Below are 14,588 nucleotides of genomic sequence, written 5' to 3'. Positions count from 1 at the left end.
AACAGCACTGTATGGGGAAGAAACATGGAACATAAGAGAGGAAGAGAGAAGGAGTTTGAATGTGTTTGAGATGATATGTCTGAGAAGTATGATAGGGGTTACTGGGCTAGATAGAGTGAGAAATGAGGAGGTGAGGATGAGAAGAGGGGTAGAAAGGGAGTTGGGAGATAGGTTTGATGAAAGAGTATTAGGATGGTTTGGACACATGGAAAGAATGAGTGAAGAAAGATTAGTAAAAGAGGTGTGGAAGGCAGAGGTGGAATGAGTAAATATGAGGGGATGTCCTAGGATGAGATGGATGGATGGGGTAAAAGGGGCATAACAAAAGAGAGGAATGTCTGTTGAGGAGGGATGGGAGAGGACAGAAGATAGGGGTGAATGGAGAAGGGTTATGTATAGATAATGCTGTGATGCATGAGGGTGAGTGGGTAGGGGATGAGGGGTGAGGAATGTATGAGAAATTTGACACAGCCCAAAGGGATTTCTCCCTGTCTTCTCCTTTTCTGCACGAGGGGATGGAAAGGGGGGGTCATGGAATCAATGAAGCGCCCTTGCTGTGGATGTGCTGTGTCTTGCAACACTGCTTCTGACCAAGGGCAGTGGACAGGGTGCAGGGATGACCCGTCATCCAGGAGGTGCCAAGATATGAGGGAGGAAGGAGGGTGGAGGGGAGTGGAATATGTAGGGAATGGAATGGGTGGGAGTGGTTTCTATGCCTTTTTCATTTTGGCTAACCCCCCCCCCCCCAATTATAGGGGGGGAAAGCCTTTGGTATATGTATGTATAAAAGCCCAAAAAACATTCTTACCTTTTCCTATAGGTTTCTCACATATCTGTCTTACCACAAAAATCTGATCTACACAACCCCTACCTGTCCTAAACTCACACTTTTCCTCCCCAATTACTCCCTCGGTTCCTCTCCTAATCCGCTCAATGAGGACCCTCCCATAAGCCTTCCCAACTGCACTTAACAAGCTGATTCCTCTGAAACTACTACACTCACACTTGTCCCCCTTTCCCTTGTAAAGTGGAACTATACAGGTACTCCTCCAGTCCTCTGGCACTCTACCCTCTCTTAAACAAACATTAAATAACCTCACTAGCCAGTCCACCATAACTGTACCTCCTTTCTTGAGACATTCTGCATGGCATCCATCCAACCCAGGTGCTTTACCTGCTCTCATCATCTTAACAGCTACCTTCATTTCATATTTCCTTATTTCTCCTCCATTTTCCTCACTCATCATGGTCATTTTCTTAGTGCTTCCCACTGCAACTACTTTTCCCTCCTTATCCGCCTTCACATTTAGCAACTCACAAAAATACTCTGCCCACCTTCCTCTCACTGCCTTCTCTTCAGTTATCATCTCTACATCTGCACCTCTCACCTTTTCTTCTCTACTTCATTTGCCTCCTTTTCCTCTTTTAATTTCTTTCCAAATTTTTTTTTTATTACTTTCAAAATTTTCTGTCATACTCTTACCCCATTTCACATCTGCTCTCCTCTTTGCCTCCTTTATCTTATGATTTACTTCTCTTTACTTTGTACCTCTCATATGATTCCCTCAGCCTAATTTGTAACCAATCTATGAAAGCCTGCTTCTCTTCTACACACTTCTTTGCTTCCTCATTTCACCACTCGCTACCCTTCTTTCTATTTCTTCCCATCCTCCTTGTTCCACATACCATCTTTTCACACCTTATGACTCTCTCCTTGAACCATCCCCATTCCACCTTCACTACTAGTTCTACTCTATCTTTCACTCCCTCCCACTCCGCTCTCAGCTTCTTCTTATACTCCTCCATTTCTTTCTCATCTAAGCGGTTCACTCTAAGTACCTCCCTACCTTCTGCTCTTTTCCTCTTTCTTCACCTATTCTCCCCTTTCAATTATTTAATAATTAATAATTTAATAAATTTTTGTTAGTTATTGAGGACACTTTGAACCACATATCAAAGCGTCCAAATTGGTTAGTGTAGCAAAGTCACCCCTCATTAACAGTTGGTCCCCAGAATTCATACTGACAAGTTCACTGGACTCGTAGCACAACCACACAACAGCTCTGTGCCGACACTCATTCCAAAAACGGTTCCCTCTCTTTTTCTATTTCATGTACCAAGAAATCTTAAGTAGAAACCTAACCTCTTCATTAGTTTCTAAACCTGTTAACACTTTTCCAATACAGGAGTCCCTCAAATAACGCGGGGGTTAGGTTCCTGAAATTACCACGTATGACCAAATCCGCATATGCTGACTTTCCATATTAAATACCGAGAACTGTATGTATGTGTATGTGTACGTGTGTGTGTGCGTGTGTGTGTGTGTGTGTGTGTGCATGTATGTGGTGTACGTTTGTGGCATATGTATGTGTTTGCGTATATACATGTGTATGTGGCGTATATGCATATGTGTATATACATGTGTGTGTATGTGGGGTATACACATTGTGTGTGTGTGGTGTGTGTGTGTGTGCGTGCGTGCGTTTATGCGTCTGTTAACATGTACAAGTAAGCATGTACGTGCGTGTGTCTGTGTTCGTATTTGTGTGTACACGCATGTGCATTCACAACATACACTGGTTGTCTAACACGTGTCTACGTGTGCGTGTCTACACGTGTGTAAGCTTGTATATGTCTGTTTTTGATCTCCCAAACCACCACCGCCAGTAACAAGAACCTCATAAGAGAAATTAAGACACGACAAGTGCAGTCATTATCAGACTTGTTAGTTGTGTTCCAAACGAAAGAAACATTACACTTCAACAGGTTAGGTCGGTAAAATTGTTTGCGATGTTGCCGCGTGTGTGCGTATGCGTGCCCGACTCGGCGCAAATTTTAAAACGGTTCTCTACATTTGAGATGGTTTTGAAATAAAATCTGCGTATGATTGAATCCGTGTTATTCGAATCCGCGTTATTTGAGGGACCCCTGTACTCGTGTTTTCTTACACTATTGGTACACTTCTTGTCCCCTTTGGTGTTCCAGTGAAATTTCTCTTTGGAACTGGTGAGTATTGGTTGTATGTTATTATGGCAAAGTAGCATGCAGTTGATACTTAAGGGGGTAAGCGACACCTGGGGGGGGGTTGAATTTGGTCAAGATATAGCATTTTTCAAAACTGTGTTCAAAATGTTTGTGTACCATTTAGAAATAAACCCCGACAAATAATTTTCCAGCCGCGCGCAATTTGAATGTCTTGGGCGGGGTTTAAATGGACGGAGTTAAAGGCGCAACCCACACTAGAGGGAGGCGTGCCACTTAGGACCTTCAGGCGCATCGAATAACGTTGAAATTCAATTGAATTTATGCTCGCCCAATGCTTCAACGGCCAGTATGAGGGTGGAGGGGAAGAGAGGAAGGTGGAGGGATAGCTCTTGCCAACTTTGAGCTCAGCTGGACATCAGTTACCTACTAGCTTTGAAAGAAAAAGTATGCATGTCTCATGAGCTCTCCTGGCAATATATTACCTTAGCTAGTACATATTACTCATTAGTACAGTCATCATGGGGAGCAAAAAGAACATCTACAATGACAAAAAAACAACAGTTAAAGATGGCAAACAGTCAAAGACGACTAGCCTAGACCTCACCACCTCTCTCTCCACCACTGCCCTCACTACCTCTCTCAACATCTGTAGCCAGGTTCTACACCATGAAGTACTTTATTCATCTCGAATACAGCAAGAAAATTAGATATTAGTTATTAGATTGTACAGAGGGGAGATAAGAATGAACGTGAATTTATGATTGTGGAGAAGAGCAGTTTTTTGCCGTGGATAAATTTGCTTGTTAGATGCCAGTGTAGTGAGATGTATGTTGAAGTGATAGGAGAATGTGGAATGGTGAAGACATTTCAGGCAGAATGAAAGTTGTGCTCTGAAAAGAGCAAATGGTGTACTTCACCAGGCGGTAGAAATGAAAGTTATGAAGTACATAACAGAGTTGTGGAGGCCGGCTTACTCCGTGGGGATGTTGCAGTACAGAAAATATGCATGGCAATGAACATGAAAATGATACATCACAAGACCTTTAGTAAACTTTGCCATCATATTATAGAGACCAGCATAAAGAAGTATGAGGAACTCTTGGAAAAATCAAGGGAACATGTACGTGCGGCATTAGAAAAGGAAGACCCAACTTTACCGGAAGTAAAAGAAGTAAAAGTTACTATCGATGGTTCGTGGAGTAAGAGAGGATTCACTTCCAAAGGCACCCACTGCTGGTTAAAATAAACCTCTTTCCAATGATTTAGATACCCCGAAGACCCCCAGCAGTGAGGTTTCATATGAAGAAACCGACAAAGGTGCAAAAAAGCAAATTATATGATGGTGTCATCTGTGCGTCACCACTACTGTGATATACTTATACTTTAGTTTTTCATTAAAGTACTTATAATTAGAATATGTTGATGATTTTTACTGTACTTATCAATTATATAATAAGAATTAAGCCATGAAAAAATCAGTCAAATTGGTGAAAATATAAGCAAGTTACAGATATATTTATATTTCAAGTCGCCATATCTCCGTTCAATATTTTTTTACATTTTTTTTAATCATAAAAAATCTAAAATACATCAGATTTAGATGAAACTTACAGGGAATATTACATTTTGTAACTGCTAGGGCCAGTCATTCGAATATTTTGAATAAGATGAAAGAGTTAGGAGTAATGATGGAAACAAGACCAAAAAAATGTCATTTTTCACAATTTTTGCTGGACATTAAAATTGAAATGCCTGTATGCAAAAGTATAAAGGAAATTGTTCAATTACTCAATGACCGGCCCTAGGTGTGTCTACTGACTAATCATAGCCAAGATATAAAACAAATTGGTCCACGTATTATGATGCTGTGCACTTTTAACCACTTCACTACAGGACTTAAATCTCGCGGGCAGCAGCCAATGCCAGCCGTACAACGTGTCGTAATAATACTCGCATCATAAAATATAGTCACCGCTTATATCGATCGTTCTCTCTTTCACCCGCGAATTTTGAAAACCACAGAGAATGGGATTCAGGGCACATTTGGGAGAATGTAAAAACACGGGCGACTACAATGAATATAATCAAGACGCCGATATGGCAGCGTCGCGAATCCACTTGCTCCTCATGACGCCTACGTAGGCGGCACCGTATGGAAGGGGTTAAATGTCGCTACTGGTATATGTACATGTGTACATACATTCTGTTTCACCTAAAATGTAGGCAACATGGATACCTATTTACCTGAGAAGTTTCAGCTCTTTAATCTAAATAGTTTAGAACATTATCCCTAGGTGTCGCGTACCCCCTTAAGGGCCTATATGGGGTGCCCCTACGGACCAGAGCCACACTTCATTTTGTCTGTGATAGAGGAGGACTCTGCTCACAGAGAAATGATGAAACTTTTATTATACTGCTACTGTCCCTCTGTTATGCTGTCCCCCAACCCCTTGTTGCTGTCCTGTACCATTTCTCTGAATTTCATTTCCTTGTTTTGCCTACCCTGTGGTGGGGGAAAAGAATGCTGCCACCAAGTATTCCCACTTGGATCGTAAGAGGCGAGAAAAATGGGACGGGGATTGGGACCAGGCATCATTTTCCTTGTAGCCCCACAGGGGACATTCCTAAAAAAAGTAAAGGCATAAGAGGGTCTAGGAGTTTTCCAACTAGCACCCTAAGGTTTGGGTCTTTTAATGTGCATGGATGTGGTACAGATGAGAGTAAAAGGGAAGAGATAGGTAGTATGTTTGTGAGAAGAAAGATGGATGTGTTGGCTTTGAGTGAAAGTTGAGAGGGGAAGGGTGAGTGTGAGTTTGGGAGTGTAGTTGGGAGGTTCTCAGGAGTGAAGAGAGGGTGAGGGAGGGAAGGAGTGGCTATACTAGTAAGTGAAGAGATAGGTAAATGTGTAGTGGAGTGGAAGGAGGTTTCTTCAAGGCTAATGTGGATGAAGGTGAAACTGGGAAAGGAGATGTGGGTTTTTGTAAGTGTATATGGGCCTGGTAGTGAGAAGAGTGTAGAAGAAAGGGAGGCTTTTTGGATAGATTTAAATGAGTGCATAGAGGGATTAGGGAGGAACATCAATGTAGTAGTATTGGGAGACAAATGCTAGGGTAGGAAATGAACCAATTGACAGAGTGGATGGGAAATGCGGAGTTTCAAGAAAGAATTGTAGTAGAGAGTTGATGGTGGAGATGTGTCTAGAAAGAGAGTTGATGATAGCAAATACAGTGTTTCGGAAGAAAGCCAAGCATAAGTACACATGGGAGAGTGTGGTGAATGGAAGGGTGGTAGATAGAGCGTTAATGGACTATGTAGAGGTAGATAGTATAATAGGAAGAGTTAAGGATGTGCATGTACTGAGTGGAAAGAGTGGGGGAATATCAGATAATTTCTTGGTGGAAGGTAAGTTAAGAGTGGAGGATGGAAAAAGAGGAAAAGGACAAAAGATGGGGAGGTGCTTAGATGGTGTATGGAACAACAAGGACAGGAGAAAATAGAAGGAAGGGTGGTGAATGGTGGGATGAGGAAACAAAGAAGGTTGTAGAAGAGAAGAAGCAAGCTTTCACAGATTGGTTACAAAATAGGACAATGGAGTCATATGAGAGGTACAAAGAAAAGAGAAGAGAATTAAAGCACAAGGTAAAGGAGGCAAAGAGGAAAGCAGATGTGAAATGGGGTAAGAGTATGATAGAAAATTTTGAAAGTAATAAAAAGGTTTTTAGAAAGAAATTAAGAGAGGAAGAAGAGGCGAATCAAGTAGAGAATAAAAGGTAAAAGGTGCAGATGGAGAGATGATAATGGAAGAGAAGGCAGTAAGGGGAAGATGGGCAGAGTATTTTAGGGAGTTGCTAAATGTGAAGGAGGATAGGGAGGGAATTGATAATTGCAGTGGGAAGTGCTAAGAAAATGACCATGATGAGTGAGGAAAATGGAGGAGAAATAAGGAAGGATTAAGTAAAGGCATTCGTTAAGATGATGAGAGCAGGTAAGACACCTGGTCTGGATGGATGCCATGCAGAATGTCTAAAAAAAAAAGGAGGTTCAGTGATGGTGGACTGGTTGGTGAGGTTATTTAATGTTTGTTGGAGAGAGGGTAGAGTGCCAGAGGACTGGAGGAGTGCCTGTATAGTTCCACTTTACAAGAGAAAAGGGGACAAGTGTGAGTGTAGTAGTTTCAGAGGGATTAGCTTAAGTGTATTTGTGAAGGCTTATGGGATCTTGATTGAGAGGATTAGGAGAGGAACAGAGGGAGTAATTGGTGAGGAACAGTGTGGATTTAGGACAGGTAGAGGTTGCGTAGATCAGATTTTTGTGGTAAGACAGATATGTGAGAAAGCTATAGGAAAGGTAAGGATGTTTTTGGGCTTTTATGGATCTGGAAAAGGCTTATGACAGGGTAGACAGGAAGGCACTGTGGGAGGTTTTGCAGATATACAGGATAGGAGAGCTGTTAAAGCAGTAAAGAGTTTTTATGAGAGTAGTAGAGCATGTGTCAGGATTAGAAATGGAGAGAGTGAGTGGTTCGAGGTAAAGGTGGGACTTCGTCAGGGTTGTGTTATGTTGCCCTGGCTGTTCAACTTATACAAGGATGGGGTGGTGCAAGAGGTAAATACAAGGGTAGTGGGTCAGGGATTGGAGATGGTTAAAGAAAATGGAGGAAAGTGGGAGGTGAGCAAGCTGTTGTTTGCAGATGACACTGCACTTGTAGTAGGATCAGAGTAGGGATTGAAGAAGTTGGTGACAGAGTTTAGGAGAGAGTGTGAAAGAAGAAAGTTGAAGATAAATGTGGGCAAAAGTAAGTTGATGAGATGTACAAGGAGTGAAAGTGACAGCAGGCTGGAAGTGAGCATTAAGGGTGAGAGACTGGAGGAAGTGGATAGTTTTAGATACTTGGGTGCGAATATGGCAGGAAAGGATGGTGTGGAGATGGAGGTAGAATGTAGATTGAGAGAGGCGAGTAAATGCCTTCGTGGATTAAAAAGTATAATGAGGAATAGACATTTGGTAATGGATGCTAAGAGGAGATTGTATGAAGGAGTGATTGTGCCAACAGCCCTGTATGGGGCAGAAACATGGAACATAAGAGAGGAAGAGAGAAGGAATTTGAATGTGTTTGAGATGATATGTCTGAGATGTATGATAGGGGTTACTAGGCTGGATAGAGTGAGAAATGAAGAGGTGAGGATGAGAATAGGGGTGGTAAGGGAGTTGGGAGATAGGGTGGATGAAAGAGTACTGGGATGGTTTGGATACATGGAAAAAATGAGTGAAGAAAGACTAGTAAAAGAGGTATGGAAGGCAGATGTGGAGGGAGTGAACATGAGGCGGCAACCTAGGATGAGATGGATGGATGGGGTAAAAGGGGCTTTGGGGAAGAGGGGAATGTCTGTTGAGGAAGGATGGAAGAGGACAGAAGACAGGGGTGAATTTAGATTGGTTGTATATAGATGTTTGTGATGCATGAGGTGGAATGGGTGGGGGATGGGGGGTGAGGTATTATGTGTGAGAAAAATTTGGTGCAGTCCAAAGGGATTTCGCCCTGTCTTCTCCTTTTCTGCATGAGGGGATGGAGAGGGGGGGGGGTCGCCGATTTAATGAAGTGGCCTTGCTGTGAATGTGCTGTGTCTTGCAACACTGCCTCTGACCCAGGGCAGTGGACACGATGCAGGGATGACCCGTCATCCAGGAGGTGCCAAGATAAGAGGGAGGGTGGAGCGGAGTGGAGTGTATTAGGGATGGAATGGGTAAGAATGGTTTTTATGTCTTTGTTTTTAGGCTACCTCCCTTGTAAGGGGGAAAAAGCCTTGGTGTATGTATGTACAAAATTATCATTCACTTCACTTGAAATATTTAATTCTATTTATTTAAATTATTTTATGTAATAGATTAAAGTTACATTACCAATTTAATTACCAAAAAATAAAAATAAAAATCCCTCCTTTCCATTACCCTCCTTATATCTTTCATTTACCACTTCTCTGACCCCTCTTTACTGATATTGACCCCAAGGCACTGGTTATCAATGGTGAAGTATGATATAATTCCAGATGGTGATGGCAGAGTGGACGGTGTCTCTGAGATGTATTATCAGACAATCTGAAAAGAATAATCATACTTTGGGAAGGGACCCCCATTTTAATTATTTGTTTTTCTTTGCAGGTACCACCTGAAAGATGTTATTGTGGGCAAGATATACTTCCTATTAGTTCGGATCAAAATCAAACACATGGAAATTGCTATAATTAAGAGAGAAACAACAGGTTCAGGTAATGCATTTAGTAAAAAAAAAAAATGGAGATACATATAGTTTTAAAGAACTTGTTCACAAGTGGAAGGTTAGAGGCCAAGAGAAGAATGTATGTGGATTGGGGTGGTTGTTTGTCAGAAATTTTCTGAAGGAATGAAAAAGATGTTTTGTAAGGAAGTGAAAAAAAGCATGCAAAGAGGCAAATAGGGTAGAGAGTAAAGGGAGGAGGTGGATAACTGTTAATGGGAGAGAAGTTTGTTAAAAGAACAAGAGCAGAGAGTATATCAGGTTGTTGAATATAGAAAAGGATAAGGTTTGGGCATATGCAAAGAATGAGGAAAGACTGGCAGAAGTAGATACAGTGAACCTTAGAGAAAGACCAAAAATGAGATGGATAATGGAGGGAAGTGGGCATTGGATGTAAAAGGAAGTCTGTCAAGCAAGGAAGAGAGTGCAAAAGATAGGGATGACTGCAGAATGAATAAATGAATAAAGAAGTAAGGTAATCTGATTTTTTTCTGTCTTTGTCTCTCTCCCTGTCTGTCAGTTTCTCCCTCCCCTTCTCTCTGTCTCTCTCTTCCTGTCTCTCCTCCTCTTTCTCTCCTGTCTCTTTCCTCTCTCCTCTCTCCCTCTCTCCTCTTTTTCCCTCTTGCCTCTCTCTCCTCTCCACTCTCTCTCTCTTTCTCTCTTTATCTCACCCTCTTTCTCTCCTCCCTCCCTCTCTCTTCCCTTCTAAAAGGTCCGTTGGCTCTAACACTTAGTAATTTTCATTCTTTTGTAGGCCCCATGCCTTGTCCTTAACTCAAAGCTTGAGGGGGTGAATTAAATGAGATTGATTTTTCTTATCTTCTTTCTCCTAAGTAAATACACTTGGTTTTTTATCTACACCAAGGGACTCCCACCTGGGATCCTCTTACACCCACCAAGCCAAGTCTCCTTCGACATCACTATTTAATTCATCCAATAACTTTGAACATTACAAATAAGTGCCACCCTTTAAGGGTGTGACTTTACCTCCATGCATCAATAATTTTTCTCCTCCTCCACCCTTTTCTTCAATCAGAAAGGCTGTTATACTGTCTCAAGCAATACTGTTTACGCAACCAATCTGTCGCAAGCTGATCAGGGTTGGTATGTTTAAATTTCGTCACATCCTCACTGTTATCGATATCCTAACCTATGTTTACCAAACATAAGACGGCAGGCGAGAATATGCAACTCAGCACTTCCTATAATATGCAACTCTGCACTTCCTATTGGCCATTGTTTCAAAACGTCCAAGTCATAAAATTTACATCTTTTCACCTACCCCTCTATCTACTTAAATGTCTACCTCTATCTATCAGCCTCTTACAGGGCTCGGCAGCTACCCTAGGTCATCCCAACCAATGATATCTACTACCCTCTTACAGGGCTTGCTAGTATATACTTGGAAATCATATATAAGAAGCTAATCTACCCTTGTGTAAACTGGTAAAATGGTATCAGTAAAACATATCAAACATATGCATATCAAAGAAATAAGCAACCCTCCAAATGCATAATAATAATTCAAGCAGAATAATGGTAAATGACATACATGTCTAAATAATAAAGCATATCCCAAATTAATTTGCAATATGAAATAATTTGTAAACAAATTTGCAAAACTCACTACTTTGATTAAGAACATTAGATTTCAATGGAGAATGGTTCCATCATCTTTTCAAAGATGTTAACAATATGCAATATGAGTTAGAAAAATATTGTAAAGTGTCTCATCTTGCATTTCAATTATTTTTGTTAACACATTTAATTCATTTTTCAAAGAAACACTCTTAACCACTTCAATACGGGACTTAAATCTCGCGGGCAGCAGCCAATGCCAGCCGTATGACGTAACGAAATAATATTCGCATCATAAAATATAGTCGCCGCTTATATCGATCGTTCTCTCTTTCACCCGCGAATTTTGAAAACCACAGAGAATGGGATTCAGGACGCATTTGGGAGAATGTAAAAACACAGGGGCGACTACAATAAATATAATCAAGACGCCGATATGGCAGCGTCGCGAATCCACTTGCTCCTCATGACGCCTACGTGTGCGGCACCGTATGGAAGGGGTTAATGCTTCACAAAATAATATATCAATACTTATGTGAATCGTCTTTAAATATTTGCAAGATTCCAAGTCTGAGCACAGCAGATCCAAGGTCTCCATGTCCTGGCTTGGCACCAAGTTCCAGTAGTTTAGGTCTCCCATCCCAAGTACATACAAATGGTCAAATTAGTACTATCTGTAAAATACATCAAGATTAAAATTCAATTCACATAAAACATTATCAAAATATTCCCTATGCTCCTCTGGTTCATTGAAATTGATACATAGGGTATCACAGCAGTTATCTTCATAGAACTGCAACCTAACCTTCTTCATATCATCTAAATGGCCCATCAATTCTTCCTTTTTTCTAAATGGAATAATTTAAATTCATTTCCACCTGCAAAATCAATTGCCCTATATGGACCTGAGTACCTTGGTTAAAGTTTATTATTGGGTGAATGTAGTTTGACCATGACTAAATCTCCTATTTTTAATTCTAGTTTATGTGCTATTTTGTGTTGTTGCTTTTTCATCTCTTGTGAATACTCCTGCATATGTTCCCTAACTCTTTGGTGAATACTTTGAAAAGTATCCTATTTGAGATGTAATCATCTATATTATACTCAGGTTTCTGCTCTGCAGTTAAGATTTCATATGGAAGAGTTTTGTCTTCCCAAAAAATAATAAAATGAGGTGTTTCACCTGTTGCTATATTAATTTGGTTGTTCAGAGTACATTGAACACAAGGAATCCAAGTATCCCAAGTTATACTATGAGGACTTATCATACTTCTAAGACATGTAATAATTTTCTTATTTAACCTCTCTACAACTCCATTATTTTGTGGATGATTCACTAAAATATTGACTTTTATCTTAAATAAACTACATAATTTGTCCAAGATTCTGTTATTAAATTCAGTTCCATTATCTGAAACTAAGATCTAAGATTAGTAGAAAAAGTGTGGAAGGCGGAGGTGGAAGGAGTGAATATGAGGGGGTGTCCTAGGATGAGATGGATGGATGGAGTGAAAGGGGCTTTACAAAAGAGAGGAATGTCTGTAGAGGAAGGACGGGAGAGGACAGAAGATAGGGGTGAATGGAGAAGGGTTGTGTATAGATGAGGCTGTGATGCATGAGGGGGAGTGGGTGGGGGATGGGGGGTGAGGAAGTATGTATGAGAAAAAATTTGATGCAGCCCAAAGGGATTTCTCCCCGTCTTCTCCTTTCCTGCATGAGGGGAAGGAGAGGGGGGGGGGGTGTTGTCGATTTTATGAAGCGGCCTTGCTGTGGATGTGCTGTCTTGTGACACTGCTTCTGACCCAGGGCAGTGGACAGGATGCAGGGATGACCCGTCATCCAGGAGGTGCCAAGATAGGAAGGAGGGTGGAGGGGAGTGGAATATATGGGAAATGAAATGGGTGGGAATGATTTCTATGCCTTTTTCTTTTTGGCGACCCCCTGTGTAAGGGGGAAAAAACCTTTGGTATATGTATGTATGTAAGATCTGAGGTGTAGTGAAATTACAGATTATCTGATCATAGATTACTGAAGCAATAGTTTCAGCTTTTTTATTTAGAATGGGTTGTAAAATACAAAATCTTGAAAAATAATCAGTGGCAACAAATACATATTATATCCATTCTTAGACATAGGTAACTCCAATGTATTTATGTGAACTCTTTCCCAAGGTTTCTGTGGAATGGGATAGGTAAATATAGGAGCAGGTTTTGGTGTATTTCCTTTCACCTTAACACATTTCAAACAATTTTCTATATAATTATATATATCTTTATTCATATCTGGCCAAAAGTATTTAAGTTTGCTTGTCTATAAGTTTTATCCTTTCCTGGATGTGAGCTACAATCACTATCATGAAGTAACTTCAATATCTCTTTTACAAGAGTTTGTGGTATTACCAACTGATTTACTGGACCTCTAGAAATATCTTTCCTGCTTACAACTGTTTTTCTATACAAAAGTCCATTAATCAAATGAAATTCGTCTATCTTATACCCCTTTGGTAGTTTTGGAGGATTTCCTCTTGGGTTCATCAAATACTTGGCTAATGAGTCATATGTCTTATCATCCCTCTGTTCTCTTATTAGCATTTCCTCATCTAAAGTTACTAACTCTTCTATACTACAAACAAAATTAATCATCATGACCCTCATATTTGCAATTTCTACAAATAATTCCATAATAACAGTCTTGTGCTTTGTGTCCCCAAGTATTACAATTGAAACATATAATTCTAGTATCCCTGGATGGACTTCTTTCTGTCTATGTCATAATTCGGTTTTCTTAAACTCTCCTCTTGAGTTCCTCTGTTGTCCCACTGTCATCACATATGGATTTATGATTCTGGTCTCACTGTACCCTTGAAGAAGATAATCTACCTCCCCTAAATTCATATTTGACTAGAAATCTTTTGTACAGCTTTTCTGCTGTTAAATCATCACTATTTTTGGTTAACAATCCAAATGTGATCAATTTTATTACCTGTGAAACTTTCATTTTGTCACTAAATCTTTCTATTCAATCTAAATCTTTCAAGATAGAATTCTTTTCTTTTGACCATCTATCTAATCTAGCTAAGTATTCTGTGTCTGATTCATTTGTTCTAACTTCTTTGATCATTCTAACCAAAGGCCTGATAGGATCCTGATCACACTTTGACATAAAATGTTTAATGAATGCTTTCTTATAGGCTTCATATTGGTTGATATCTTCCATTTGCTGGAAATTCATGATATACCTAGCTCTACCTTTCTCAGATCTATATATTCTTTTAAAATTTATATTTTCCTTTTTTCATCTGTTATATTTTTGCTCAATTAATGTATCAATTAAATTAAGAAACTTATTAACTCCTAAGGTGTTTTAATCCCCGGTAAATTTGGGAATATTAATATTCAAGGTATGAACCTCGTGATGCAAGACTGTATTATTCATACCATAAATAAGTTGATTTGACTTGACTGCCTCCACGTAGTCTTGCTTATGTACATCAGCCTGGTCGTCCCTCATTAGACCTTGTTGATCGTCTTGTAGATGATCGCCTTGAAGATCGCATTGAAGATTGCCTTATTCCACTCGTAGTAGTAGTTGCTCGTAGTGTTGTAGACCCCTCGTTTCCTCGTTTTGTCGTCCCTTGGATTCAGCATATGCGTGGTTGCAGTCGTGGTTGTGGTTGTGCACTGCGTGGTTATGGTTGCATGCACTGTAGATTGGTGTACTTGTAGACTTATCTTGCACCAGTCTTGTAATT

The 14,588-nt window shown here is 40.2% G+C and overlaps 1 protein-coding gene across 3 annotated transcripts in view; it reads left to right on the top strand.

Moving 5' to 3' along the window:
- The window catches only part of Vps26 (vacuolar protein sorting 26), a 161,998-nt gene that overhangs the window by 119,958 nt on the left and 27,452 nt on the right, over positions 1–14,588 (top strand). For all 3 annotated transcript variants that reach the window (XM_076212332.1, XM_076212288.1, XM_076212239.1), the window contains one exon: positions 9,145–9,251. In XM_076212332.1, coding sequence (XP_076068447.1) covers positions 9,145–9,251 — 107 coding nt within the window. The remainder of the gene's footprint in view (positions 1–9,144; positions 9,252–14,588) is intronic.

Source organism: Oratosquilla oratoria, chromosome 1 (genome assembly GCF_046742065.1).
Source record: "Oratosquilla oratoria isolate Oo_2021 chromosome 1, ASM4674206v1, whole genome shotgun sequence".
Taxonomy (NCBI): Eukaryota; Metazoa; Arthropoda; class Malacostraca; order Stomatopoda; family Squillidae; genus Oratosquilla; species Oratosquilla oratoria.
The sequence above is the reverse complement of the archived record's forward strand: the minus strand, read 5'-3'. Positions and strand labels throughout refer to the sequence as shown.